The sequence below is a fragment of the Suillus paluster genome (genome assembly GCF_016628075.1).
Source record: "Suillus paluster strain FC165 chromosome Unknown EDB91scaffold_28, whole genome shotgun sequence".
NCBI lineage: Eukaryota > Fungi > Basidiomycota > Agaricomycetes > Boletales > Suillaceae > Suillus > Suillus paluster.
The window spans coordinates 407,130-434,425 of NW_024537588.1; the positions used below are offsets into that span (position 1 = coordinate 407,130).

Genomic DNA, 27,296 nt, shown 5'->3' on the forward strand with positions numbered 1-27,296 from the left:
TAAGATTGGGTGTCAAAGTCCCAGTGCGTTCCTTTCTTCGCGGTCTTGTTTCTGAACGTCCTCCACTGGTGGATAGTGAAGTAGTTGTTGTCAACGTCTGGAGCGGTCCAGGTTCCTAGTGATTCGTCCCAGTTAAAGCCGGGATAGTGTTTCCCTCGAGTAGCCGTTTTGACTAGTCGATTAGCAACAGCAGTGCGATACCGCGGATGCTTAGTCTAGATTCGTTGGTGGTTGCCGGGGTCGTAGGACAGGCGATTCTGAAAAGTAACTTGACCTTTTGTTACGCTCAGCGTCGTTAGACGTCTTAGCAGTAATCAAAAGTAGTCGAAAGTTCTAGCTAACACCCTAGTGTTAGAGTCGTACGAGTAAAGCAGTAGTATTGCAGGCCCTGGTCTGCGTAGGTCAAGTTAAAGAGTACAAATGGTGGAGATGAGGTATATATAAAGGTATTGAGTCGGCGAATGAATTGTAGAAGCGGAGCTTCAATAATAATGAGCCAATGAGAAAAAGAGAAAGAGAATCGTACGATAGAATGTCCTAGAAGTACACGTATTAGAAGAGTGAGCATATGAAGGTGTGAAGATGTGAAATGTGAAGATGTGAAATGTGACGGTGGCGAGGTTTAGGGGAAAAAGGGTGACCGTAACATGCGCATGGTAGCGGCGGAATACATGGTCTGTTCAATTTATGACATGTGCTAACCACGCCGTGCCGTCCAGGTACGTACCTTGTCATTGAAGTATGTTTCGGGCAGATCGAGCGCCAGTGCAAAGAGGCAAAACAGCTTCTTTCCAACGGCAAGTGCAGCGTGACTGCAGGTGCATCGTGAGTTTCTGATGTTTCGAAAAACGATCATCAACTTGACTAATAATCCATGCAGGCGACTCTAAAATTCTCAGGTTTATCCGGCCAGACATTCGCGCCTGCCATCACTCCATCGCAAGAAGCACTTTGGGTCACTGGATCCTCGGATTTTTCTTCCCAGCCGATGCGGAAACCCTCATGTAAGTCACCTTTGTTCCCTGGTTGGATGTTTGCTTCCATCGGAGGGCTGTAGCCTTTGAAATTCGGTACAGTTTTATGATGGAGCTAGTCGTGGATGCTAAATGTCGTTGGTCAAGTGCAGCATTCAGATGAACGCACTTTCATCTTTTCATCATCTGGAAGCGAGTAGTATTCCTTGTTTACTTTCAGGACTTCGTCAAGAAAGTCCTGAGTTATGCCATGGTTCTTGACTGGGGATATCAATTGTCATGAGGTGTGAAACGGGCAGATATCGATACCAGGCTGTGCGTACCATAGAAAAATCCAACGTTCATACAGGCCATTCGAATTTGTTGTGCCAGGACACGTCGTGAAGCTTCATCTTCACTAAATGCACTTTCCAGATCGCTGATCAAAGCATCGTCAAATTTGCAAAGAAATCCGGAAGTGATCGTACATGATTGGAACGTTTTCGAATGCCCCATCTACAGGCGCGCAAGACATGGTCCAGAATTAGGATAGCTCTTGGCCGCAGTACTCGCCATTTGCATGGTACTTACATAGCTAAGCTTGCTGAAGATGGCTTAGCAAGACTGAACAACGATTACGTAACTGCATAATATGTTGCCAGAAATTTCTGTCCCTTTGCCCACCAAGCCTGATGATCTGGCAGCACTCACCCGCGTTACAAACGTCCTGTTCTATGACCTCCTTGCTTTTTGAAATTACGAATGTCTTACGCTGAACGCTCGCTGGTTGGCTCCGTGTTTGAACGCAAGACGTCTACAGTCCAAAGTGTACCCTCTCCGAGATTCGCAAATACTCCTGGCTCGGGTTTTCCAGCTGTTCAGCACAGGTCAAAGAGCGCCTTTGCTCGCGCAAGAGAAGAGGAAAAGAGCAGTAGTAATATCAGGCCAACAACTGTACCTCTCGTCCTACCCGCGCGTCCCGCAGAACAACCTCGAGACCTTGAGGTAGATTTACCCACCACTGACGATGTTATGCGTCTGCAGATTAGTGAGGACAACGAGCGCCAAGTGGAAAATATGACTGAAGAGGAGCGAGAACAAGAGAGGCGTGAGGTTGTAGAACAACTGGGAAGTGGTGTCGGTGACCTTTTGGAGCGTGTACGTGCTGCAAGATCACGAAAAGCAACGAAGGCTCCCACTATAGCTGAGGATATTCCTATACAAAAGGAAGATGCCCCGGAGGTCTCCCGCGAAATTCCGATCGTTTCTTCGCTACCAGGCCTCGCTACTAGGCGTAATCTTTCGAGGGTCAAGAGCCTGGAAGATTTCGGGAAAAGAGGCACGTCTCTCCTCGGGTATGATGGGTATTTTAACACAAAAGCTGCATATTAGCTCCCCCAATTTTGGTGACCAGCAGTACTAGACCTTCGTCACCAAGCAGAGGGAGTCGCAAACTTCGTTTTGCGGCATTGACGCCTGACGACGTCCATGTATATGAGTCTGTCCCAGTGTCTCCTAAGCGGAAGGCTCTTGCGCTTCCTCCGCCTCCAGATGCTCCAGACCCTTCAATTGTTTCGTTGGGTATCTTTAAAGAGAATCGTCTGCCGCGGAAACGACCTCTTTCTCCTCAAAGTCCCCAGACTCGTCACGGACTTGAGTACGAGGCCACAAATGATAGACCAGAGCCTGAGGAAGGCACTCCAGAATATATTCGGAGACGATACTTCCCAAATGTGCCTGCAGACGACCCGTCTGTGTCTTGGATGAAGCCCTCGCCGCCCAATTCGGAGCCTGTTTTGCTTCGCTTCGATCTGACGGGTGCCCCCATACCTGCAGAGATCTCTGCCACTCTGCCTTCTCATCTTGGCTTGCACCACCACGCTGATGGAGACCACGCAGGATACACTCTTGATGATATATTTTTGCTGTCTCGCTCCACTGTTCCTGCGCAACGCACTGTAATGCTCAATATCCTAGCCGGCATTGCGCGTCGGTTGGGAATGCAAGCTAGGGACACCCACCATGCAGGCAGGATTGCTGAGCTTCAAGGGAAGGAGGAGGAACTACGAAAACGAATACTCGCAGCCGGACTCGCCGCAATGAATGAGAAGGGTGGCGTCGGTGTCCGGGCCATTCAGGTCGTCTGGGAATGTCTTGTTGGCTGGGACGCCCTCTTTGACGCTGAATGTGCCGAGTTGGATCTCGCTCCTGCCATTATGTCCACTCTGCAAGTGCCTAACTTCCTCACCCAAGCCGCAGAACTCTTCACGCAAGCATACTTACCCCCTGAATCCCTCGCCCAACTTCTGTCTATCGTCTATCGGTTATCGCAGGAGTCGAATGTCGTTGCGAAATCGATCATGAAGACTCCTCGATTACTCCCCGCCATACTACAGTTCCTTCTTACACCTATACCCCCACCATCAGACTCACCGCTGCCTAACCCTGTCGCTCTTCAGTGCCTTATTGTCCTCGCATCCTCCTCTCGAACCAACGCTATGGCACTATGTGAGCCAGCCGACGCCCTCCTTCGCTTTATTACCATACTTCCCCCTATCTCGCCCTTCCCTGAGCCCCTTGCAACAACTCTACTCACAGAAACCCTCCGCCTATACACCACTCTTGCATCCTATGGTCTCTATTCGCATATAACAACATCTGCCGCTTCCTACTTTGCTTCTTTGTCGACCTATGTTGTCTCATCCAGTTCGAGACCGCTGAAAGTGGCATGGGCGGGACTTGTGGAATCATGGATAGTCTGTGCAACGGATCCACATCACACGACTCCACCGCATGATATTTTATGGAGCCAGGTGACTAGCTGGGGCTGGGGTGTTGAAGTACTCCAGCTACGCCAGGGAATCGCTGAAGGAGAAGCGGAAGTGTGGGCGGCCATCTGGAGTGCTGCGTCTGCATGGCTCGAGGGTGCTCGGGTCAATGGTATCAAGGGAGGAGAGGGAGAACGTGCGGAGACTCTTAACGCAATCCAGGACGACTTTAACAAAGGAGTTGAAGATCGCGTGGTTAAAGCTGCCCTAGAGGCTTTGCGAACTGAACTCGCACAGATATACGAAACGCCACCATCAGAGCGGTATCAACACCTGCGGAGCATTGGCATTCATGCGCGCGCGCTTTCTTCCGCAGTGCGCCTCTGGCTTGCATGTACTCCTACTGCCCATGCGGCTGCACCGATAGGTGCTCCGCCGTTTAGCCTTCCTTTTGCTGAGCTATCGTCTTTCTGTGCTGTTCTCGTCTCGCATTCCATTTGGTCTTTCGTTACCAAGGGTGTCGAGCACGCTACCTGCAGGTCCCTGGCGACCTTCTTGGCGTATTTCCATAGACTGTCGCGACATATCCCAGGGACCTCAGCTGACCTCTGGGTGGCACAAGGTCTAACAATACTCGAAAGGCAGCTCCCTGGAGAAGAAGAGCACGCTTTTCACGTCCTTGAGCCCGTTTTAGCAGTCCTCACAACGCAGTTCCTCGGCACTATGGCGCCCCCTGGCATTTTGGAAAAAGGCGGATGGGGCGTGATTGAGCCTTTCCTGGATCATGCAATTCGCCCGAGCCGGGAGGTATACATTGGCCCCAGCGACGTTACGCCAGAGTCGATCATACGGTGCACTACTCTTCGACTTCCATCCTCCACCTCATCATCCTCTATTCTCAATGAACACCGCACAACAGGCCTTCCGTTGTCTCGCGTATGGCTAACCACACCAATTGACCATCTTCTCCGCTCCGGGTCTTCACCCGTTTTCAAGGCACTTCCTTCCTCGTGGGACGCATCGGAAGTTGATGTTATTCGCACGTCGCTGCTTCTTGTCAAAGCTACCCAAGAAATTCTATTGCGATACAGCTTAAGTCCATTCGCCCTGAAGCGCTCAGAGATGGTATTTGCTTGCATGAAAGTGTTCATGCTCGAACACGGCCAGCACCAGGAACATCCCTCGCCAGCTACAGGAGACGAAGAGGAAGTATTTCGGGACCTCATCGTTTCGAAATTAATGTCTAACGTCCTTGCACCATTCACCCTCGGCGCCGCCTCCGCTTCATCACCCTCATCCAAATTGCCTGATATTGACCTGGACCAGACCTCGCTTCCATTCCTCGGATCTGGCACTCCTTTTTACCAGTTTTACACAGACTTCCTGGGACTATACGACGCTATCTCCTTCTCGCACCCGATCTTTGCCTCCCTTCTCCTTCCACCACTTGCCCTAACCTACCCTATCGACTATCGTCGGTTGTTATGGGGAGACTTTGCACATGTGCTGCGTACTGTGCGTACCCCTGTGGATCGAGTCGTCGCAGGGGATCTCAGAGATTTCCTGTACCCGGTCGAGAAAGGCGAGATGATCGGAAAATACGTCAGTGCCCTTCTCCAAGGATCAGTGGATGGATTCCTGCGCCTTGTTGCGGTGCACCACGTGGCGTGCAATATCTGGCCTGATCTTCGGCCCGAGGGGGTCGAGGCCGAGCACGAGGATATGGCTAAGAAGCTGCTGAAGATGGTGGTGGAGAACGGAGATGGACGCACTGTGCGTGAAGTGCTGAGGTATCGACAGGTTCGTGGAGAAGCGGTTATTTATCCCCCTACTTGCTTTGAAGCAAATGGGGAGTGGATAGCAGACCGGGTGGAATTTGCGCAGCAGGCATTGGGGAGCGAATTGCACGAAAGACTTCAGGGGGTGTTTTATGGGTAGTGTGAGTTGCTTGACATTTATACACTGCTGTTACATATTCTGACAACTGGACAGCATATTGGATGCTTAAATGCGGTATATAGCTCAGGTGGGTCAAGGTCGTGTTATGGACTACACGTGTACATCTCGACGGCCCGGGTATGTTTATTACACAATGAGAACAAGGAAAACCTTGGTTTTGCGTAGTGGATGGATCCCTAACTTATTGGACGCCACCTTGCAGCCTTCGTTCGGGTGCTACCATGGCTTATCAGCCTTCGAGCACCTACCTACCCCTCTGAGTCTGGACGTCGCCCGATTAGCCAAAATCAGACAGCATCATGGCTCCGAAACCATTTGTTCACGTGCAAACTTGGGAGAATCCTCGAGGTTCATTCTCGGAATCGAGTTGTTGCCCAACCAAGCACAGTTTACAAGTGGAGTCGCGTATACTGATAACAGTAATGTATTGCAGTCTTTCTTTGTGCTTTCTTGTCCACATCATGAAACGTCTCGCATCACTACGCGTTTGGCCCCCCTCGTGCTACCCGGCTTAGTCGATTGCATAACACAGCAGGCCTTCCACCGAATAATATCCATGCAAAATGGTATTTCGACCGAGTGACGGTCTGCGAAAATTGACGCCTTGCGGACCCTATGTATGTTTTCACCTACTGCTCACGCGCCGACTTTTGCCGATTGGCTCTTTTCAAAGGCTCGCTCACGCGAAAGGAGAGCCAGAACTCAACACGGAGGCGTATTCAGTCACGATGGCCCTCCTATAAAGGGACATAATCATGTGGGGCGACTATCGAGCGGCTCTTCCCGCTTAACCCCTCATGTCAGCCAAAAGACATACCACGGACGCTGATGCTGCGGGTTGACACCGATCTTAAAGGAGTGTCCGAATATTTGGAATTTGCTCCGTTCGATCCCTCCCTTTGATACGATGATTTCCTGATGGACCTTCGATTCGAGGTTGTGCGAGAGGAGAAGACGGCAGTTGCATATACCATACTAGATATTGTCCGAAATGTCCACCGAAGTTGAGTGTTAGCGTTGGTATGATATACTTCTTCACAGCCCGCACCGCGCGAATACAGCGTTGATCCGAAAACAATCCGTCCTAGTTTGTCCCAGTCTGTTCTAGTCGCTACTCTAAGCCCTTCAACTCCGTGATCGTTTGGCCCGTGCTCGCTAGGCAGGACAGCTGGAATTGACATTTTGATTCATCGACTGCTGAGGATCCGTGGTGGTCTCTGATTGCTAACATTGGCTGGACCACAAGGCATAGCGACTAGTTTTTTTTGGAGCAAGGCGTAGTACATGATAAGATGAGGTACTAGGTTAAATATGACCACTGCCTGCCGACTATATCATAATAATGTTCAGATTCCAGATCACCGATACGGTGGTATTCCTTCACTTGATGTTGTCAATCATCTGAGACGCTCTCATCTTGCTCATTTTCATCCAGCCCGAATCCATAGTACTCCTCCGAGTTTTGATAGTACAGCTCCTCCAACGGACCAGCGAGCAACGATCGTTTTAGTGCGACGCGCCGCACGGTGTCCTTTCGAGCATTAAAAATGATCAGGGTCTGAAGTCCAGAAAATCCGCCTGTCCGTTGGGCATGGGAAGCAGTGCCATTGCCAACGAATCATACTTGTTCAACACCCCTGGTCCCAGGGTCAATACCTTGACGCTGGCCATTTGTTTGTATTGTACAGTCGGTGGAAGAGCTCAGCATCTGCACAGAGTGGCGCAAAATTAACGAGATGGAGTTCATCTAGCTCCAGAAAAGAGTGACTGGTCAAGCCTCGAAGGATGCCTTCGAAATCATCCTGCGACAACTCGTACTCGTAGACGATTGCATCCAAGGTCAATATTCGGAGATGAGGTATATGAACATTGTAGAAAAAGTGCGCAGTCCAACATTCCATCATGAGGGATTGATAGCCACGGAGTGCAATGGGAGCAACTCAATGGGAGACACAATGTCTGTTGAAAGCGAATCCAAAATATCCAGCTCGAGTGCGAGGGTCTGTAGATTGACGAGTTCACCAAGTTGTGACAAAACTTCTGCTGTAGCGTATTTCTGTTACCGTCATCGATGCGGTAGTGTATCCGTAGGTTGAAAAGGTGACATGAAAACATGGAGGGCGACAACCAGGTCTAACTTATGCCACAAAGGATAAGATCGCAGATGGGACAGCATTCAATTGATTGTGTACGAGTTGAAGATGCAGTTTGTCTAGCATACGGGCTGGATGGACGGAAGGGCGTGACATGAGGAAGAGTGCTTGACACAATATCAATGTGGGTTTGTGAGGTTGTCCTCAGCGTAAACTCACGCCAACGGTGTACATGAGCATATAACTCCAGGATGATTAAGACAAGATAGGCGCCAGCCACGATTTCGTTATATCATTAAATAAGATTATTTTCGCTTGTGAGACCTCTGAAAGCTGAAAATCAGTGTAGAGGCACACAGCATGTGGAGAAAGGGCAGTGAGGCCAAAAAGCGAAGTATCGATTATGGAAGGTTACTGTAGCAAGGCTGCAGAGGAAGAACTCATCCTCTGGGGCCCCTGGGTCATGAGGTAGGTGTATACTTCCCCTGTAGCATTCATACATTGATTTTCAGCTTTCTGAGGTCTCATACAGTGAAAAACTATGAAAATATGTGCTTGAACGATGGCATATCAAGCTCGCTGTTGTTGACAGCGAGCACAAGGGTTTCGGCAACGTGTGGCATCTGTGCTCTGTTACCCGATTTGGCTATCATAGCTAGACCAAAAGAAACCTGATACGTCTCGGGCCTCGGCAACGGGATCAGTGTGCATGCGTGTGTCAACAAGTCAGTGACTCTTTGGCGACTCTGTGTGTGTTTTCATGTGTGTTTGCACAGTATATTATGTAGAATAGTTGAACGAATCCAGCACCGTACAAAAGATTGATCATGCTGTTTAAACACCATCAGGAAAAAACTGTATCTCTATATAGAGGACCATCCTCTATATAGCCCTGATAGCACACCACAGCTCTATACAGTCTATCGCAAGCTATCACAGCGCTATAGACCAGTATAGACATCATGAAAGTCTATATTACCATAAAGTTTGGTAAGTGTATTTAGAAGTAAAACATTTCAACAACTATAGACCCCAGTAGACTGTGGGAACTTTTTTCGATGAAAACCAAAGTTGTAGTCCTTGTCAAGGGAAGTCTATCCATAGTCTAATGACTTCAATAGGTTAAGATCCTAGTGAGTTACAAGGAAAATACTCGAAATCGAAGGGTTCAAGAAAGCAACTTGACCGTGGGAACCTTTTTCGATTAAATCAAAGTTGTAGTCCTTGTCAAGGGAAGTCTATCCATAGTCTAATGACTTCAATAGGTCAAGATCTTAGTGAGTTATAAGGAAAATACTTGGAATTGAAGGGTTCAAAAGTGTTAAGGTACACCTTATTTATGTAAGCAAAAATGCGAAAATTCACCTTATGTGTATTCAAAATCCTAATGCTAACAGTCAATTTCATTGTCTTTTTCTTACTGTCATAATCCTAGTCCTATTAACCAAAAACTCGAAAATTCACCAAGTCTTGTGTTGTGGCTTTGTTTGGCACTGCTTATGTAAGCAAAAATGCGGTCAACCAACAAGTCTTTTCCCATTCTTTCCTTCCCCCCCCACTGCCCCCTCATTAGATTATCTTCCATATTTTTCTTACAATTTTCGAGTTTTTTGCCTCTCTTCTCTTCTTCTTGCTTCTCTATCCTTCTCTTGGTGTTGATGTTGTTGGTGCTGGTACTGGTGCTGGTGCTTTGAACTCTGGTAAGTCTCCCTCCATAATTTTCGCATTTTTGACTATTTGACTAATCTTTTTTCTAACCCTCTCCTTCTAGCTCTCTTCCCTCCTGCTCCTCCTCCCCCCAACTATTTTCGCATTTTTGACCATTTGGCAAGTCTTTTCTCTGACTCTCACTTCCTCCTGTCTGATCCTCTCCTTCTAGCTCCCTTCCCTCCTCTTCCCTCAAGAATTTTCGCAATTTTCACTATTTGGTAAGTTCTTTCCTCTCTGATTCTTCCTTCTAGTTCTCTTGCCTCTTCCTCCTGTAATTTTCGCATTTTTGCCTGTTTTGTAGTTATTAGTTTACATGTATTGTAGTAGTTGAAATATAATTTGGAATTTTCGCTTTTTTTTAATTTTGAGAACACTATCATGGCAACAAACAGCTATTAAGAGAAATTTTTGCTTTGTGTTTTGAGCTATAATAGCTACAATAGTTGTGGTATGTTCCACCCAGCTATAGCAACTTTAATAGAGCTATATAGCACTATACACTGGTGTAGTAAGCCTGCACAATTGGGCACTTGGCTATATGAGCTATAGGGCTATGGAGTCTGTATAGCAGTCTATAGCGCTATGGGTGGCTATATAGCCTTACCACATTTTCCTGATGTATTGTAGTATGAGCTACTGGCCAGCAGGATTCACAATGGATCTGGCTCATCAGCCATCCTAAAACCCTTCTGACCCATATTCAGGACTGTGGCCTACATACAGAGAGTGTTTGGTTGCAGGCATAAGGTGATCTTGCAGCACATCAACCAGCAGCAGTACTATCTGTGCCTCAGTTGTATCATGATTCTTCTCAGATTGCAGGGCCCTCCTCAGCCATGCATTCAACACCATCTTATCTTCCTTCTTCGGCATCGGCATCACCAGCTCTCAGTCTCTTTATTCCTTTGGTGTCTGCCAGTGGCTCTTCAAGCTTGTTATCTTTACCAAACCCACTGGCATTCGACTCTCACGCACCAAGTCCTTCAATGTCTGATGTTGCCCTCCTTCCACTTCAAGTTCCCTTAAAGCGCCAATGTCTGAATTCAGGTGTATATCACTCTATTTTGCAGCCTGTCACTCCACACATCGGAGCTCACTGGCTAACCAGCCAAACTTGGACTGAGGCTGACTAGGCAGATTGGGAAGCAGGGATAGCACGTGTAACTGCAAGTACAGGATTGCTGCTACAATGGGTCGAAAATACAGAGTGGTTGAAGCTCTGTGATAGGTTTATTCCTCATGCAAAAGTTTCGTCGGCAAAGGTCCTTACAAAACATGTCATACCACAAGTCCTGCATGATATCAAAGGGAGCGCAAAAGAAGAATGTCATGGTGCAGTAGGAACACTTCAATGCGACAGATGGACTGGTGAGAATAGCCATCATTTGTTTGGTTTTATGATGACCATAAAATGAAAGATAAGTATCATGTACATTGTTCTATGACCTTTCCTGAAACATTACTAGCTGTATCCTGTCTGTGCTCATGATGCATTGGGTGATCCACACCATGCTAAAGAGCTCCTCAAGCAGATGATCAAATCAATAAATCAAGTCAAGTGCGAGTGGGGAGTGACTATTATTGCATGCACTACTGATGCATCCAGAGAGTCTTGTAAGGCTTGGCAACTCCTTTGTGCAAGATTTCTGCACTTGGTAACACCTGACTGTTTAGCTCATCAGATAGATTATTGATGCAATAATACTAGTATACGAGTTAGCTCCACCTTTTTTACAGTTCAACCTTATCATGGGGGACCTCTTCAAAGCCAAGGATGACTATGGGCAGTATGGTGACCTCACACAGGAATTAATCACATGGCTTCATAGCAAAACTCATGTTCTCACTCTCCTTTGTGAGCTGCAAATGTCAACCATTGGAAAGACATTAGCCATCATTTGTGCTGTTCTCACTCAATGGTTGTCACATTATTTAGCATATGTGCAACTTTTGGATGTTCAGCCAACACTAGAGCTGTTGATAACAAAGCACAAGGCAGATATATGATCCACAGGGGATGCTTGGTCATAAGCAAAGACCTCAGCTGCAATTGCCATAATCAAAAACCCAATGTTCTGGCATGTGATGGCTAGGTGAGGATATCTTTGTTTGTGATATAGTGCAATTTTAGCTGATATTGCACTACCGTGAGATGGAAAAACCTTTTGGAACCAATTGCCCTGATGACAAACATTCATCAAGCTTCCCACTCCAAACCTGAGCATATTCCCATCTCGTTTGGGTTTCTCTACTACCACTACCCAAGGATTGGTGATGACACTGACCTTGTGGCTCGAAACGCAGTCCTTGAGAGTGTGGAGTGCCGCTGGAGTCAAGTTGATCAAGAAGTCTTCATTGTTGCTGTTATTGTCAATCTGCTCTACAAAGACAAACCATTCAGCAACATTCCTCTGATGACCTGTGCTGGGCTAATGTCCCTCTTCAGCCACCTCTGGAAATATTTTTATGGCAGGACAGCACCACCTGAGCTTTTCACAGATCTTGATAACTATCTGAAAAGTTTGTCTGAATTCCAGCCACTTGACATATATACACAGATCTCAGTATCCCATGCAAATGATCAGGTAATGCAACTACTAGAGCCAAGAATTATATTCCAAGTCTGACCAATCTCTGCTAATAGGGCACACCAGTTGATCCTCTTGATATTTAGAATAAATTTTCACACCACAACTCTGAAATCAAGCCCCTCCAGAAAATTGCTCAACAGATTCTCTCCATCTATCCAAATTCTGCCTCATGTGAGCATCTTTTCAGTATTTTTGGTGCAATCCTCACAAAATGGCAGAATTGGCTTTCTACTCAAAATCTCATGCTGCTTGCAGAGCTGAAGATGCACCTCCATGAGGAACACATTCATACAGGGGCTGTCAGGAAGTGCCTGAAATGGTGTTACTGCGAGAACCCAACAATTGAGATCAACCAGTCAGCAGAGTCATCTTGTGTGACTGCAGAGGCCGACACAGATGCCTTTGGCAGTGAGCCCCAACAGATGTGTAGTAGTGGAACTCACAAGCACTGAGGGCTGTGGCAAATTGCTGCACACCTTATACAAGCTGTCAAGGATGAGGAGACTTTGACAACCTCTGAGATTATGGAGGTGGCTGCTAATTCTTCTGACTTCCGGTGCATCCCTATCAAAGATCTCTTCAATTTCTCTTGTGCTCAAGACTGGTTGGGATCTTTCTATCAGACAGCCATCTGAGGCTTAGATACTGAGATTGAGTTATATGAGCTGTTGGATTTAGATGCCGAGGGTATTGATGACCCAGAATTTCCTCAGGCAGATGAGATTTTGGATGAGTAAAAGTTTGCTGTTGCAGGCCTTAGCCAATCAGATGTGATTATATAATATTTTCCCTTGGACTCCTGGTACCATAGCTGTTCACATTCACCCGTAGACATAGAGACATTCACCGGTGAACGTTCACCAACTTTTGTAAATGTTCAATGACCAGCCAAACACTGCATAAGACAAGCAGGCTATACAGTGGCTCAAAAAAGTGTCTCAATGTTTGCACATTTTCATATAATTGCATCATTGTGAGCCAGGGTGTAGGAATATAATAGGGCTATAGGGACATGTCTGAATCCCTCATATCCAGGATTGAATCCGAGATATGCAGCGTGGGAAAGTGATGTCATGGAGCAGAGATATGGCTATTTTAGTTTAGTGACTCATTGAGACACTTATTTGACTTTATATCAAAATCATGGAATTAGACCACCTACACATGATGTGATCAATGACACATGTCTTAGAATATCATATGGGATGTGAAAGTATAAAAATAATAAAAATAAAGCCAAAAATCAACCTTTTTTGGCATCTTTTATCACTGACTACACAAAATCAATTCAACACTCTTTCTACACAATTCAACCAAATTTTTATAGAATATCTCACATTATACTTGTGTCCACTAAAGTATTATAAATAAAACTTACTGTAGACACTATACAAGCCTTCAGAAGTTCATTGGTGATCACCATTCTATGCTTTTTACCTCTACTATTTAGTATGCTATTTGCTTAAACAGTACTGACAAGCCTGCAAATGCTGCTCAAGTGACAAAAAGACTGTATAATATTTAGAAGCAGCTTATTACATCGCAGACATCATGTTGTGACTTGGGGGTAAGTGATATCAAGGCTAGAATTATGTAAAAACATCCCTTTCTTATTTAGCACTATAGAAGTAAGAGTAAACACTGCTATGTATCACTAGTGCTGTACTATGAATAGCTGAACAAAAATTATACTATTAGCAGATAGAACTAGAATTAATCATCTGAGGCTAAATGGATGGCAATAGTGAAGCTTATAATCTCCTCTTCTGTAGTGCTAGAAAAGAAAGGAATGTTTTTGCCTAATGCTAGCCTTGATATCACTTACCCCCAAGTCACAACATGATGTCTGCGATGTAATAAGCTGCTTCTAAATATTATACAGTCTTTTTGTCACTTGAGCAGCATTTGCAGGCTTGTCAGTACTGTTTAAGCAAATAGCATACTAAATAGTAGAGGTAAAAAGCATAGAATGGTGATCACCAATGAACTTCTGAAGGCTTGTATAGTGTCTACAGTAAGTTTTATTTATAATACTTTAGTGGACACAAGTATAATGTGAGATATTCTATAAAAATTTGGTTGAATTGTGTAGAAAGAGTGTTGAATTGATTTTGTGTAGTCAGTGATAAAAGATGCCAAAAAAGGTTGATTTTTGGCTTTATTTTTATTATTTTTATACTTTCACATCCCATATGATATTCTAAGACATGTGTCATTGATCACATCATGTGTAGGTGGTCTAATTCCATGATTTTGATATAAAGTCAAATAAGTGTCTCAATGAGTCACTAAACTAAAATAGCCATATCTCTGCTCCATGACATCACTTTCCCACGCTGCATATCTCGGATTCAATCCTGGATATGAGGGATTCAGACATGTCCCTATAGCCCTATTATATTCCTACACCCTGGCTCACAATGATACAATTATATGAAAATGTGCAAACATTGAGACACTTTTTTGAGCCACCATATGTCATTCTGATGCATCAAAGTAGGCTAACTAGTAGTGTTTTGTCATGCATTAATCAACATTGCTAGCTAGCCATTTTCTCCATTAGGGAATGTGATGCATTACTTTATCACACATTTACTTTGCTTATCACTCAGTTAGTTGTGAATGGATCTTTCTACAAATTCAGAGGTGGTATCATGAGTATATGTCCAACATATAGCAAGTGTCTGACTACACAGATGCATCCTCATGAGACCCTAGAAGTAAATATGGCTGACATATCCCTGATATCAGTACTCTGATCTATTTCTTCCTGATCCTGACCAAGGGAGGACTTTATATATGTACTAGAAGTGAAATATAAACAGTTTGGATAGTTTGTGCAATGATAATGTAGTGAAAAACCTCACAAATGCAAAAGTGTGCAGCAGTATAGCCAGGAGGAGATATTTCATTGTAGAGAAGGATTATGTTGCTATTATAATGCAGCCATGCAATTTAAATACTAGATATCAATAGGAACAGGTCCCCTACCATCCTGGAGGGCTGGAGCCACAGTAAAAAACTTTCCCAGGGGGTGAACTACCAGGAGAGGGTAAGCACATAGCACCACAGGGACCAATCCTGTTGACATAGGCTCTTGACATTTGTTTATATTATTTAAGGGATGCTGGGGATCATATTTCCAAGTCTATGTACCTAAAGCCCAAAAAATGCGTAGCTATTTTCTATTTTATGCTAGTACAGCACAGCAGGTGATATAGGGTGCTCTAGGGGGCAAATAAGGGCTGGGATCAGTTCATATATTTTCATAGACATATGATAAACACTCTAGAGCACCACCATACAAAAGGGGCAAAAATGTGTAACTGTTTTTGATATGTTTTCTATTATGTCACACTTGCAGAGGCTCTGTACCAAGTATGTGTGCAAAAATAGACAGAAAAAGCGGTCTATTATGTTCTATTATGTGTATATAGCCTATAAAACTACTCAAATGCAGCCTGTATCTAATAATGGTGTGGTGGTGTGCCAGGGATGGACTGGGGAGGGTGTGGGAAAGGTTGATATTATGGAGAATGACCAAAATGGGCTATGTTTTGGGTGTTGTGGGGAAGTTCTCACAGTAGTTGGCTAAAAATGCGAATGTGGCTCTGTGGCTGACAGTACAGCCTAATCCGTCAGCCGGCATATTCTGATGCATCACTACCTATGCTAACTAGCATAGTTGATGTATTAGCTTTGTCCCCTAACTAGCAGATATGATGCATCAATCCTACAGGGACTGGTGAGACAAGGGTCGAGGCGAACACGTGTCGTTATCTTTTGGGTTTTGATACAGGTGTCCATTGCCAGACTCCAGAGTGCATCTATGATCCTCGCAACAAGTGTTCCAAATTCAGGTTAATGGTATCGAGGGCGATGACAGACGAGTCCGGAGCTAAGTCAAAACAATCGGAATACATGATACTAGTCCTCCGAGTCCTCATCAGAATCAGGATATTGGTTCCAGGTGCAAGTGTAGCTGTCACGCTTCGACGACTCTGTTGACTCTTCATGCCCATCCCAATCAACATCTGCAACCACTTCCTCCAGGAGTTGCACCTGCTTGGCCATCAAGTTCATGCACATCGCGAATCGGAGTCTGCGTATACAGGCACCGTGTTTAGCCCGCATTGTGATGATGTCCCAAAGTTTTTCAGGTTCCTCAAATTCGAAGTCAATATTCTCGAGCTCTATGGCATGGAGCGAGGGATACATTATATCTGAGGTCTGTGCACCTTCAATGCAAAGCGTAGCAATTAAACCTCCAACCGAGGGCCCGGTCAGATGAATAACTTTGAGCTCCGGGAGGTTAACGGACCCAGCGCGCCAGAAATTTTCTGGGAGATCACTGGTAAGGAGCGATGAGACAAACAAGTTTTGGATTTTGTGCTGCGCGATGATCCGACTTGCGTCAAATACAACGCCTGGCTGTAACTCTCCAGATTCGAATTGGATCGAGAGTCGTATATCATCGTCATATATATTGTCATCACGAGGGTTCCAGGAATGATTAGATCTAAACGTCATTGATGTGCTGAATTGGATACCCAATTCACCGTATAAAACGCTGGTGCGCAGAGACCGAATGATGGAACCAAATTCGTTAGGATCTTTATCCATGGCCGAAAGTAGTTCAGAAAAGCTTTGAGGACCTTGGACGGTTCCTGCGAGGTTTAGAGCGACGGTGACATCAATGGGAAGGGCCAGATGTGCGAAGAGAGTTACGACGGATGTGAGGGGAAGGATGTAATCTAGCGCTATATGTTTCAACTGAGAGAGTGGGAATTTGCCTAAGAGCTGGGTTTCCTCGGGAAATATCAGCAGTCGCCGGAGCGAAAGCTGCTCCAAGTCAGGCATACGTCTCAGAGCTGATAGGAGCTCTGAGGAAGTAAAGACAAAGCCTGTGTCTCTCACATCGAGTGTCCGAAGCCCGCTGAAAATACAAGATGTCCAGTTGAAAGGACAATACACAAGCTCGACGCTCCGAAGTCGGGGTACTCGTCCTTGGAAGATTGTGTCTGATATGGGCCAGGGCTTCGCTGAGTGATGGAGCCCCGCGCAGTGCGAGAGTCTGAATGTTTGAAGCAATGGTGCGGGCTGCGATGATAAACAGTCCAGAACGACATCGACCTCCGAATATGAAAATAAGCACAACTGGAGGACTTTGATTCGGGGTAACTGTGAAAGCACTTGCTCCAAACAAGGTTGTAAGGCCTGTGCACTGTATGTGACAACCAAAGCATCATTTTTCGACCTCTCGAGCATCATTGGTAGCCACCGAGCAGAGGCACAATTGATAGATGCCCAAAGAGCTGGGAAGTCGAGGGCGACTTGGCGCCAGTGCCTGCAGACGTGTGTGACTATCAGACACGCAGGCGCACAATAACGGGGAGTGTTCTCAGGAGTGTGCCCGGGATAACTCTTGAGAACCTCCTCGTCTGCGATGTATTTGAAGACAGTCGCGAGAATCTCGGGTGGAAGGCAAGATATACGGGCGAGATCATTCCTGCGAGAGCGAAGGACGCGCACAGACTCGAGTAATGCAGCCGTGTCTTTGTCGATTTGTGTGCGACACTGCTCCACGAGGGCGCTTGCGCTTCTAGAGGTGACACCCAGGTGAACAGAAAGCGTCGTCATGGAGAACCTGTGGAGTGGAGTACTAGTCAGTCGAATCCAGATGGAATATAGCACTCAGAAGAATTACCTCTCGTCGTCCAAGAGGTTGAACGCAGATTCCGAACACTGACGCGCCACCTAAGTACTACGTATCAAGCTAGTTTCCCTGCGTCCTTCAAATTGTTCAATTGGAATGGGCGGGCTTCAGCGTGTTGAATGTTCTTGGTCGATGGTAAGTCGACGGTATAATTTTCAGAATCAAAGGAGATAATCAGGAAGTTCCCACACTGCACTTTGTAAGTAATGCATCGAGAATTTTCAATGTGTCTCCAAAGTCCCCCTAGGTGATGGTCCCAAGCAGACAAGCAAGCATCGCAGTGCGCAAGTCGATTAATATGGACATGAGATACATACACGGTGGGACCAGCCCAGCGACACATCATGATGTCCATTAAACCTCAACCCCCAACGTTGAGAACTGGGCTTCATCAAACTGCATCTCAGATACTTCTGAATCCGATAGTATTGTATGATTTCGCGAGCGTCCTTCACTTTCTCGTAGGTTGAAAAGGATCCGAGATGCGAGGACGCTGTGGATGACGATCTGTGGACTAGAAATGTGTACGTGATCAGTTGGTAATGTGGTCGTTCAAGTTGATGTACTTACGAGTCTGTGATAGAAACCCATGTAATCTGTGCTCAACGATGAGTGCATGGAAGTTAAGTAGCAGGCATACAATGACGCACCGGGGGAACCATAGTCAGAATGATACTAAACGAAGACGTGACTTGTTAAGAGGAAGGAAATCAGCACACCACGGGACCAGTCTTACAAACGGAATTATCTTACTCATGATACAAATCATATATCTCACAGAATCATTGAAAAATGTTTCTTGAAGCGGTCCGACAGTATTTTTGTATCTTCTGGATTTGATGAACAACATCAAGCACAGGAGGACTGATCCATACGTGAGTTCGAGAATCGAATGACGAGACGAGAAGAAATGACCAACCCAGTTCATAGAGTAATAAAGCAGCGTACTCGAAGACGTTGTTTCTCCCGCCCACGAAAAGACAGTTACCCGGATTCGCTGTACATTGTGAGCATCACGGTCACGGAAATTAAGACGGATTCACAAACGTAGGTTAATTTGGGTCGTGTTCGAAGAATTGAAGACTAGGGGAGTGTCCGAGATGATATAAGAGATGATGAAACAAACCTGGACATTCGGGTCAACTCAGGTCCTCGCGGCGATGGCAAAGAAAAACTTACTACGGGAAAGACTAGTAGGAATGTCAGTAGACGCTTACTGTTCCAGGAAGCGTAGATCCTCGTTATTAGCAATCCTAGAGAAAAATAAGTCAGATTTGGTGGCTCGTTTGAGACATGACGTACCTTCTGCAGCTATAATGCAGATGATGTGCAACACTAAGTAAAGAATGAATGAGTAAATCGACGTGCAGTAGTAACCTGTGCACGCTGACCGTTGGACGCTTGTCCAAATCTAACACACTACACGGCTATCATGAATATTTGCGCGTGTAAAGGGTTTCGTTACTCACACTTTCACCAGGATAGTATTGTGTTCGAAGCGCAGCTTTCCATCGGCCGCCATAAGAAACTGTCGCAAAAAGCAACTGATAAACACGTATAAAATGTCATCCCAATGGCAAAAAATGGCAAGTATCGTGATATGGTGAATATAAATCGTACAAACGTCCATTTGCGGTGCCAGACCGACAGCGACTTTTGGATGGTCATCGAATAATTTTGTAATCAGGTGACACCGCACGTACCTCTGCCTCTAGAGTGATGTAGTAGTCGAAAATCTAGGGGAGTAGATTAGTTCACAGCCCCACCCCGAGTTCGAGTTAAGCAATATATTAACTAAAATTGCAAATGTCCCGACTGTGGTATTTTAGTCAGAGACACGACAAATAAATGATAAGACTGCAAACCATTGAAGTACTAGGTGATTCAGAAGTCGATCAGAGAGCTCGAAAATATCAAACACTTCAGATAACACATACCTTAGATGCCTGAAGGCCAGCGTCAACATACAAAGCGGTAGCGTGACTCATCAAGTTCGTGCGACACACTAGGTGGGCTGTAGATCGTGCTGCTCGTCGTGCGTATATAAGGACGCGTAATAACCGAACGCTGTGCAGCAATTGCAAAGTACGGTGCCGGGGACCTGGCTAGTGCTATGCTAACATACGCCAAGCGTCGCAACACAGATCAACGCTGGGGCTATCAGCGCTAGCGAGCGCTGATCATGAGAGGGATCATGGACACTGTAAGACACCGTGTACACCGATATGATTGATCAACAGGGATACTATGAGACGCCACCTCATTATTGCCTCAGTGATTAAGTGATCAGTGCGACTTACGAAGTAAGCAAAGTTAAACTAGTTTCAATTATTTGGATGGTGGAAAATTGCGCCATGATGATGGTAGAGGATCGAGGCAGTGAACACGTGTTGTTATCTTATCTCCGTCGCTTATAACTCATCGGTACGTAACCCCGCTCACTAATGACCACCTCCTTCAACTTTTCCGCCTGGCCTCCCCAGCTTACCCCAGAGCAGCTGGAAGCTCTAACACTCACCGCAACCACCTACGCGCTCTCGCACGGATTACTATACCTCCCACCATCCCAATCCAATACCCAACCACGCATACCAACAACCGCAATTCATGCCCCCCTCTCACTTTTGCCTGCGCCCTTTCCCCGTGCGCAGTTCCAAGCTGCAAGAACCCTGCAGAGCGTATACAATGTTCTCTATGCACGCGTAGCGATGGATACCCAGTTCTTAGATACAGTGATGGGCGCTGAGGAGGGCGTGGGGAAGGCGGATGAGTTTACTGGGACGCTGTGGAGGGGGTGGAAGAATATCAGGGAGCATGGCGTGGTACAAGTGGGTCTGAAACTCCTTCTTTCCTTCCTTTTCCTGGAGTGACGCTGACGGAATATAGCCGTTACACCTCGGCCTATTTAGATCCGATTATCTCTTGCACGCTGCGGACGATAGACTTGCGCTGAAGCAAGTCGAGTTTAATACCATCTCTTCGTCTTTTGGTCCGCTTTCTGAGCGTGCGGCTGCTATGCATAGGTGCGTTTATTTTGTTGGATTTTGGATGTTTGTTTTGTGGAGGCTGATGTAGGATAGACATATCCTGGCGTCTACCTCCTACTTCTCTGCATCCTCATACCTGACTGCAGGTAATTTCCCAGAGAACAGCACCACCTCTGGACTGGCTGAAGGTCTCGCCAAAGCTCACGGAGCATACGGCCTCCCAGAGTCAGTTCAACTCCACCCAAGCATTATTTACTCACTCACTTCAATCCAGCGCACGCATCCTATTCGTTGTCCAACCCAATGAACGTAACGTCTTCGACCAACGCTGGCTAGAATACGAATTACTGGAAAAGTACATACATTCATCTCCGCACAAACCCGAAACTAAGCAAGCAGCAGACATCAAATCCACATCATCCGTCAAACCCTCTCCGAGCTCGCCACCTCCGCATCCCTCGACCCCAGCACGCAAGCCCTTACCATAACCCTTCCCAACACAACCCACTCAAGATATCAAATCTCGACAATTTACTTCCGGGCATCATACACCCCGTCTGATTTCCCCACGCCTTCTTACTACGAGACGCGTTTCCTCCTTGAGCGCAGTCGCGCCATCAAATGTCCTTCCCTTCCACTCCAACTAGCAGGCGGGAAGAAAGTCCAAGAAGCACTCACCCGTCCTGGGGTGCTCGAACGTTTTCTCAGTAACGAAGGCTCGAGATGGGGTACAAGCGCTCTTGATCTCACAACACACGCAGCAGATATCCGCAGTACCTGGATGGGGATGTGGGCGCTCGACTCGGAGGATGCTGATATCGTCGCTGCACTCCCAGCTCCAGAACAAGGTCAAGGAAGCACACCCCCAGGCACCCATCTCGCACACCTCAAAGCCCCCTCGCTCGTACTCAAACCCCAACGCGAGGGAGGTGGGAACAACGTCTACCGCGACGCCATCCCTGCGTTCTTAGATGCTTTACCAGCTGAAGAACGCGAAGCATGGATCGCGATGGAGATGATCGAGACGCCGCGTGGGGTAGGGGGATACCTCGTACGCGCCGCGGCATCCCCTTTGAGTTCAGATGAGAATGCAGGGAAGAAAGTCATTCGCACAGAAGTCATTTCCGAGCTAGGCATCTTTGGATACGCCTTGTTCGGAGAGGAAGAGGTGGTGGAGAGGGAAGTGGGGTGGCTTGTGAGAACGAAGGGGACGGAGAGTAATGAGGGTGGAGTTGCTGCTGGGTTTTCGGTGTTGGATAGTGTGGTGCTTGTTTGATGTGGTTGTCGTTTGTAAAATGGAAATTCTGAAGTTAACCACTGTGTACCGTTTGACGACATGTTCGTCGTTCGATGTCGGGCGCGTCGTGTCTCATATGAAGCGAGCATGCGCGGCGTCGATAAAGTTTCGTATGTAAAACAGGTCTCCGCAAGAAATATGTTGGTGCGCTGGTAAGTACAGATATGGTAGTCTCTGTAATCAACCGAGATGTGAGTTTTTGCTACTTTAGACAGAAGACATCTCAAGCGATTCAGATAAATATTCAATTTCAGGATCCTCTGCTCCTCAATGGCACTATCCGGGATTTCTGGTGTGGTTGTTGCTTGGAAGGAGGTCTGGCTAGAACTAGGTAGAGCTAGTTCACTACTCCGTAAGCTGGATCCATGGAGTTCACCCAAACTACTAACGGCGAATTGGGCACTTGGAAAACACCAGTCTGAGAAGGTACTGTCAGGAGGTCGTATGAAGCAGAAGCGAGCGTCCGTGATGCTGTGGTCCTCCTACACAAACTTCACGAAGTTGGATAATACAGTAGGTCGTTGAAAGCATGCGCTGCGCCGCTGTCATCAGGAAAAACGTTTCGGCTTTATCTTACGTACAATTGGCTAAAAGGCTGTCGAAGGCCCATCAAGGAGGTTCTTTTCGCTCCTTAGCGTGCTTAACTGTGAGTCTTCCTATGCAGATGAGATGTTGTTTCTTGTATTTTGACTATCCGTATGTGACCTAGGTGGAACCATCAAACTACGGTGTAGCCTTCATAGCTGCCCATGATATTGCTGAGGGTGATGAGTTCTTTGCTGATATGATCAGCAGTCATCTCAATAGCACTCTCGTGTGCACTGACTCAATTCCGGCCAGAAGAAGATCACTGAAACACAATGGCCATCAACATGAGATTGTACAATTAGAAGAATCAGAAGTCGGAGCTTCCTGCGCAGCCATGCAGGCCTACAGGCGTGTCCGAGTCTTGTCTCCCCTGCGTCCTCTCATTTTTGTCTTCACTTAGATATGCCATGGCGTAAATGATATCGATCAAGATGTACCTGGCTGTGTGATGCATTAGTGCAGTGCGTTCCCAGTCTGCAAACATTTCCTGTGCGAGACACTGGTTTGTAGATCCTCGGGACTCGGTTAAAATTCCAGTTCATTCATCAGCCAACTACAATGTCCTGTACGAGCTGTACAGAGGGGACCAAGCTGTGGCAAGTCATTTTTTGGTGGTGAGAAAAAAACTGTTTTGCTGATGCTTTCAAATCGAGAACTTCCGCTGTCTATTATTTCACGCCGCAATCCTTACATCGGTCAATCAAGGGCCCGAAGGCAAGAACGATTATTATACCGAGTTTGGCGATACAAGCGCCGCCGGATGACGGTATATCTAGCACGAATAATGTCGTGACATGTCCACCAAGTTCCCCACTCACTCACTCCCATCCCTCGAATATGACCATAGTCTCGAACGATCCCAGCTTGTGGCCGGTACTCAATTTGGATCGTTTCTTCAGCTATTTTTTAGGTTCGTGGAGGTCCAGTCGGATGATGTTGGTAATGACTCGATCTAACCTTGACGGCGGTTTTACAGTTGCCTCATTCGCTGCGATGGTATATGATTGGGGTAAGCGAAATAGTATTAAAGAACCATTGATATCCTTATTGTATTGCCAGCACTGACACTCGGACATGAGGTAGGTTGATGCCGTTACCGGAGCAGTCATCTTACTGAAATGGTGTTATAGATTGAACTCATCTGGGTAAGCAGAGTTACATCAAAAGAACAACAGAATGATACAATTAATCCGGGGCAGAGACAACGCTGGTCCCTCATGACGATTCTATATGTCACTGTACGTGATGTTATGCGCGCAGTTGGCTAGTTGTGTTGACATCGAAATATTCTAGGTACGCTACATTGGAATACCTTACACTGTGTATGTTTGCAAGGTTAACAAGGTGGGGATGTGCTGATAAGATGTCTGTCACAATCAGTATCAACATGTTGGGTAGGTCTCATATGCACTTGTGTTTGCTTCTTCTGACCAACGGCATGCAGTAGGCCTTCCATCGGTTTCGCTGACAGATATAGTGAGTGTCTGCACGGATGCCTGCCACTATGCGCGTCCAACTAATTGCATTCCTATGTAGGGGTGAGTCAAACTCCCGTCCAGCGTGTTGGTATAATGATGGCAACGGCTGTGAGTTTGTTTGGAGTGTTTCATCCTAGGATGATCACTAATTGGGTGTTTCAGGCAACAACATGAACTTCGCATTAAATTGGACAAATGTGGTCGTAACTGCCATGCTAGATGGTGAGCCACTTAGCTGCAATATCTCGGTGATATTGACTCGACTGAAACATCATACAAGTCATCGTGATTGCTCGGTTATATGCCATGTATCAGGGTTCGAAAAAGATGCTTATCTTTCTCGTTGTAATCTTCCTGGCTGTCAACATCGCCTGTGGAGTGCTCACCGGAAGAGGATTCAAGTATGTTGTAGGGGGTAAGCTTTAGTTATGTATCAAAGGGTCATGCTGACCAGACCAATACCAGAGGAGTTAATCTTCTCTGGCACCTACATCTGCGGTTACGACCACGAGGGAGACGTCGACATTCTGATTTCAGCTGTTTGGATACTCACCGCTGTATGGGAGGTCCTCGCCCTGTGTCTTGCAGTCTGGATTGCTGTAAAACACTTCCGTGACCTGCGATCGCTGGGACCATCAACAGGATCGATCATCGAGAACTGTTTCACAGTGTTGATAAAATCCCACATGCTTTACTTTGCAAGGTGAGCTCGTAATGTAAATACTATTTTTATTATTGCCATTGAAGTTCTGCACATGCTAGCTTTGCTGCTGTTGCTTCCCTCCAGGTTGGTTATCTCTCTCCGATGCTCGCGGTACGCTGATTTACCTCTGCATATGACCAGTACTAGTACTCATCATTTCTATAGGAGTCACTTTCCGCAGGATCTACATATGTTGGTATCCTTCAAATTCTCTCGGCCATGCAGATGTTTGTGCTGGGACCACGCCTCATCTTTAGCGTTCGAGAATATAATGCTAAGCTCGTGGCCCACTCTGACTCAGCAACTGGCATGGCTTCAATTGTCTTCCAGGAGCGCGTACATGTGTCAACTAGTAGTAGTGTGTAGCATGGGAAATGCTTGTCGGGTATTCTGAAGGAGCAGAGGATTATGTTCGAAGTTTCGTCGTGGTATCTATGGAAGTTATTTGGTGCTCCGGCAGATATGGAGGGAGAATAGGTCAATATATGCAAACTATTTTTCTCCACTGGTACTAAGTACTAAGCAGCTGCCTACCCACTCTTGGTAGTAGTGCCGAGTTGCAAGCTGAGATTATGTGGAACATCTTGTAACTAACCCAGTCTCTCGGTGTACAGGAAAGAGCATAACGTGTTTAAACAGCACGATCAATCTTTTGTACGGTGCTGGATTCGTTCAACTATTCTACATAATATACTGTGCAAACACACATGAAAACACACACAGAGTCGCCAAAGAGTCACTGACTTGTTGACACACGCATGCACACTGATCCCGTTGCCGAGGCCCGAGACGTATCAGGTTTCTTTTGGTCTAGCTATGATAGCCAAATCGGGTAACGGAGCACAGATGCCACACGTTGCCGAAACCCTCGCGCTCGCTGTCAACAACAGCGAGCTTGATATGCCATCGTTCAAGCACATATTTTCATAGTTTTTCACTGTATGAGACCTCAGAAAGCTGAAAATCAATGTATGAATGCTACAGGGGAAGTATACACCTACCTCATGACCCAGGGGCCCCAGAGTATGAGTTCTTCCTCCGCAGCCTTGCTACAGTAACCTTCCATAATCGATACTTCGCTTTTTGGCCTCACTGCCCTTTCTCCACATGCTGTGTGCCTCTACACTGATTTTCAGCTTTCAGAGGTCTCACAAGCGAAAATAATCTTATTTAATGATATAACGAAATCGTGGCTGGCGCCTATCTTGTCTTAATCATCCTGGAGTTATATGCTCATGTACACCGTTGGCGTGAGTTTACGTTGAGGACAACCTCACAAACCCACATTGATATTGTGTCAAGCACTCTTCCTCATGTCACGCCCTTCCGTCCATCCAGCCCGTATGCTAGACAAACTGCATCTTCAACTCGTACACAATCAATTGAATGCTGTCCCATCTGCGATCTTATCCTTTGTGGCATAAGTTGGACCTGGTTGTCGCCCTCCATGTTTTCATGTCACCTTGTCAACCTACGGATACACTACCGCATCGATGACGGTAACAGAAATACGCTACAGCAGAAGTTTTGTCACAACTTGGTGAACTCGTCAATCTACAGACCCTCGCACTCGAGCTGGATATTTTGGATTCGCTTTCAACAGACATTGTGTCTCCCATTGAGTTGCTCCCATTGCACTCCGTGGCTATCAATCCCTCATGATGGAATGTTGGACTGCGCACTTTTTCTACAATGTTCATATACCTCATCTCCGAATATTGACCTTGGATGCAATCGTCTACGAGTACGAGTTGTCGCAGGATGATTTCGAAGGCATCCTTCGAGGCTTGACCAGTCACTCTTTTCTGGAGCTAGATGAACTCCATCTCGTTAATTTCGCGCCACTCTGTGCAGATGCTGAGGTCTTCCACCGACTGTACAATACAAACAAATGGCCAGCGTCAAGGTATTGACCCTGGGACCAGGGGTGTTGAACAAGTATGATTCGTTGGCAATGGCACTGCTTCCTATGCCCAACGGACAGGCGGATTTTTCTCTCCCTGGACTTCAGACCCTGATCATTTTTAATGCTCGAAAGGACACCGTGCGGCGCGTCGCACTAAAACGATCGTTGCTCGCTGATCCGTTGGAGGAGTTGTACTATCAAAACTCGGAGGAGTACTATGGATTCGGGCTGGATGAAAATTAGCAAGATGAGAGCGTCCCAGATGATTGGCAACATCAAGTGAAGAAATACCACCGTATCGGTAATCTGGAATCTGAACATTATTATGATATAGTCGGCAGGCAGTGGTCATATTTAACATAGTACCTCATCTTATCATGTACTACGCCTTGCTCCAAAAAAAACTAGTTGCTATGCCTTGTGGTCCAGCCAATGTTAGCAATCAGAGACCACCACGGATCCTCACAGTCGATGAATCAAAATGTCAATTCCAGCTGTCCTGCCTAGCGAGCACGGGCCAAACGATCACGGAGTTGAAGGGCTTAGA

The 27,296-nt window shown here is 46.3% G+C and overlaps 9 protein-coding genes across 9 annotated transcripts; 6 read left to right on the forward strand and 3 right to left on the reverse strand.

Moving 5' to 3' along the window:
• Positions 1-697: 697 nt before the first annotated feature.
• Positions 698-1,469, reverse strand: EDB91DRAFT_1053934 (Clavaminate synthase-like protein; the record flags this gene model as incomplete). Its single annotated transcript, XM_041313791.1, has 4 exons — positions 698-812; positions 866-1,089; positions 1,144-1,235; positions 1,298-1,469. 4 exons carry the CDS (start codon positions 1,467-1,469, stop codon positions 698-700), a joined length of 603 nt encoding a protein of 200 aa, XP_041176903.1.
• Positions 1,470-1,612: 143 nt separating this feature from the next.
• EDB91DRAFT_1135637 (uncharacterized protein) lies at positions 1,613-6,007 on the forward strand. Its single transcript, XM_041318810.1, has 3 exons — positions 1,613-2,292; positions 2,346-5,660; positions 5,714-6,007. Exons 1-2 carry the CDS (start codon positions 1,716-1,718, stop codon positions 5,657-5,659), a joined length of 3,891 nt encoding a protein of 1,296 aa, XP_041176904.1. The 5' UTR covers positions 1,613-1,715; the 3' UTR covers position 5,660; positions 5,714-6,007.
• A 2,728-nt stretch (positions 6,008-8,735) lies between these two features.
• On the forward strand, positions 8,736-9,838 carry EDB91DRAFT_1336807 (uncharacterized protein; the record flags this gene model as incomplete). Its single annotated transcript, XM_041325552.1, has 7 exons — positions 8,736-8,763; positions 9,039-9,050; positions 9,083-9,114; positions 9,242-9,274; positions 9,380-9,473; positions 9,545-9,701; positions 9,735-9,838. The coding sequence occupies 7 exons, from the start codon at positions 8,736-8,738 to the stop codon at positions 9,805-9,807; spliced, it is 429 nt and encodes a 142-aa protein (XP_041176905.1). The 3' UTR covers positions 9,808-9,838.
• A 631-nt stretch (positions 9,839-10,469) lies between these two features.
• On the forward strand, positions 10,470-11,177 carry EDB91DRAFT_1237547 (uncharacterized protein; the record flags this gene model as incomplete). The annotated part of the gene is made up of 3 exons (XM_041321597.1): positions 10,470-10,532; positions 10,617-10,875; positions 11,002-11,177. The coding sequence occupies 3 exons, from the start codon at positions 10,470-10,472 to the stop codon at positions 11,175-11,177; spliced, it is 498 nt and encodes a 165-aa protein (XP_041176906.1).
• Positions 11,178-11,666: 489 nt separating this feature from the next.
• On the forward strand, positions 11,667-12,709 carry EDB91DRAFT_1248842 (uncharacterized protein; the record flags this gene model as incomplete). Its single annotated transcript, XM_041322984.1, has 3 exons — positions 11,667-12,068; positions 12,158-12,482; positions 12,528-12,709. The coding sequence occupies 3 exons, from the start codon at positions 11,667-11,669 to the stop codon at positions 12,707-12,709; spliced, it is 909 nt and encodes a 302-aa protein (XP_041176907.1).
• Positions 12,710-15,766: 3,057 nt separating this feature from the next.
• EDB91DRAFT_1202856 (uncharacterized protein) lies at positions 15,767-17,947 on the reverse strand. Its single transcript, XM_041320677.1, has 2 exons — positions 17,782-17,947; positions 15,767-17,721 (listed from the first exon to the last, which is right to left on the reverse strand). The coding sequence occupies exon 2, from the start codon at positions 17,712-17,714 to the stop codon at positions 16,002-16,004; it is 1,713 nt and encodes a 570-aa protein (XP_041176908.1). The 5' UTR covers positions 17,715-17,721; positions 17,782-17,947; the 3' UTR covers positions 15,767-16,001.
• A 5-nt stretch (positions 17,948-17,952) lies between these two features.
• On the reverse strand, positions 17,953-20,164 carry EDB91DRAFT_1347372 (uncharacterized protein). The gene is made up of 16 exons (XM_041325920.1): positions 20,091-20,164; positions 19,728-20,035; positions 19,656-19,665; positions 19,586-19,605; positions 19,494-19,526; positions 19,411-19,443; positions 19,260-19,334; positions 19,182-19,209; positions 19,093-19,125; positions 18,970-19,043; positions 18,838-18,916; positions 18,710-18,787; positions 18,544-18,654; positions 18,441-18,481; positions 18,361-18,386; positions 17,953-18,304 (listed from the first exon to the last, which is right to left on the reverse strand). Exons 2-16 carry the CDS (start codon positions 19,776-19,778, stop codon positions 18,145-18,147), a joined length of 852 nt encoding a protein of 283 aa, XP_041176909.1. The 5' UTR covers positions 19,779-20,035; positions 20,091-20,164; the 3' UTR covers positions 17,953-18,144.
• Positions 20,165-20,419: 255 nt separating this feature from the next.
• EDB91DRAFT_1135652 (uncharacterized protein) lies at positions 20,420-22,110 on the forward strand. Its single transcript, XM_041318811.1, has 5 exons — positions 20,420-20,618; positions 20,677-20,813; positions 20,871-21,002; positions 21,052-21,132; positions 21,180-22,110. The coding sequence occupies exons 1-5, from the start codon at positions 20,499-20,501 to the stop codon at positions 22,051-22,053; spliced, it is 1,344 nt and encodes a 447-aa protein (XP_041176910.1). The 5' UTR covers positions 20,420-20,498; the 3' UTR covers positions 22,054-22,110.
• A 1,212-nt stretch (positions 22,111-23,322) lies between these two features.
• On the forward strand, positions 23,323-25,209 carry EDB91DRAFT_1284693 (uncharacterized protein; the record flags this gene model as incomplete). The annotated part of the gene is made up of 13 exons (XM_041324776.1): positions 23,323-23,671; positions 23,722-23,741; positions 23,793-23,807; positions 23,862-23,900; positions 23,956-23,982; positions 24,043-24,056; positions 24,107-24,138; positions 24,199-24,252; positions 24,303-24,362; positions 24,421-24,555; positions 24,606-24,843; positions 24,903-24,954; positions 25,009-25,209. Coding segments are annotated over 13 exons (1,236 nt in total), but the record flags the coding sequence as incomplete, so codon positions are not given.
• Between the last annotated feature and the right edge of the window lie 2,087 nt (positions 25,210-27,296).

Coding starts and splice junctions, on each gene's coding strand:
- EDB91DRAFT_1135637 (XM_041318810.1), top strand. CDS start 1,716: ATGTCTTACGCTGAACGCTCGCTGGTTGGCTCCGTGTTTGAACGCAAG. Junction 2,293..2,345: donor GGAAGATTTCGGGAAAAGAG/GCACGTCTCTCC, acceptor GCTGCATATTAG/CTCCCCCAATTTTGGTGACC.
- EDB91DRAFT_1202856 (XM_041320677.1), bottom strand. CDS start 17,714: ATGACGACGCTTTCTGTTCACCTGGGTGTCACCTCTAGAAGCGCAAGC.
- EDB91DRAFT_1347372 (XM_041325920.1), bottom strand. CDS start 19,778: ATGAGTCACGCTACCGCTTTGTATGTTGACGCTGGCCTTCAGGCATCT. Junction 19,335..19,410: donor GGCACCGCAAATGGACGTTT/GTACGATTTATA, acceptor CGTGTTTATCAG/TTGCTTTTTGCGACAGTTTC. Junction 18,917..18,969: donor TCCTACTAGTCTTTCCCGTA/GTAAGTTTTTCT, acceptor CCGAATGTCCAG/GTTTGTTTCATCATCTCTTA.
- EDB91DRAFT_1135652 (XM_041318811.1), top strand. CDS start 20,499: ATGGATACCCAGTTCTTAGATACAGTGATGGGCGCTGAGGAGGGCGTG. Junction 20,619..20,676: donor GGGAGCATGGCGTGGTACAA/GTGGGTCTGAAA, acceptor GACGGAATATAG/CCGTTACACCTCGGCCTATT. Junction 21,133..21,179: donor GAATACGAATTACTGGAAAA/GTACATACATTC, acceptor AGCAAGCAGCAG/ACATCAAATCCACATCATCC.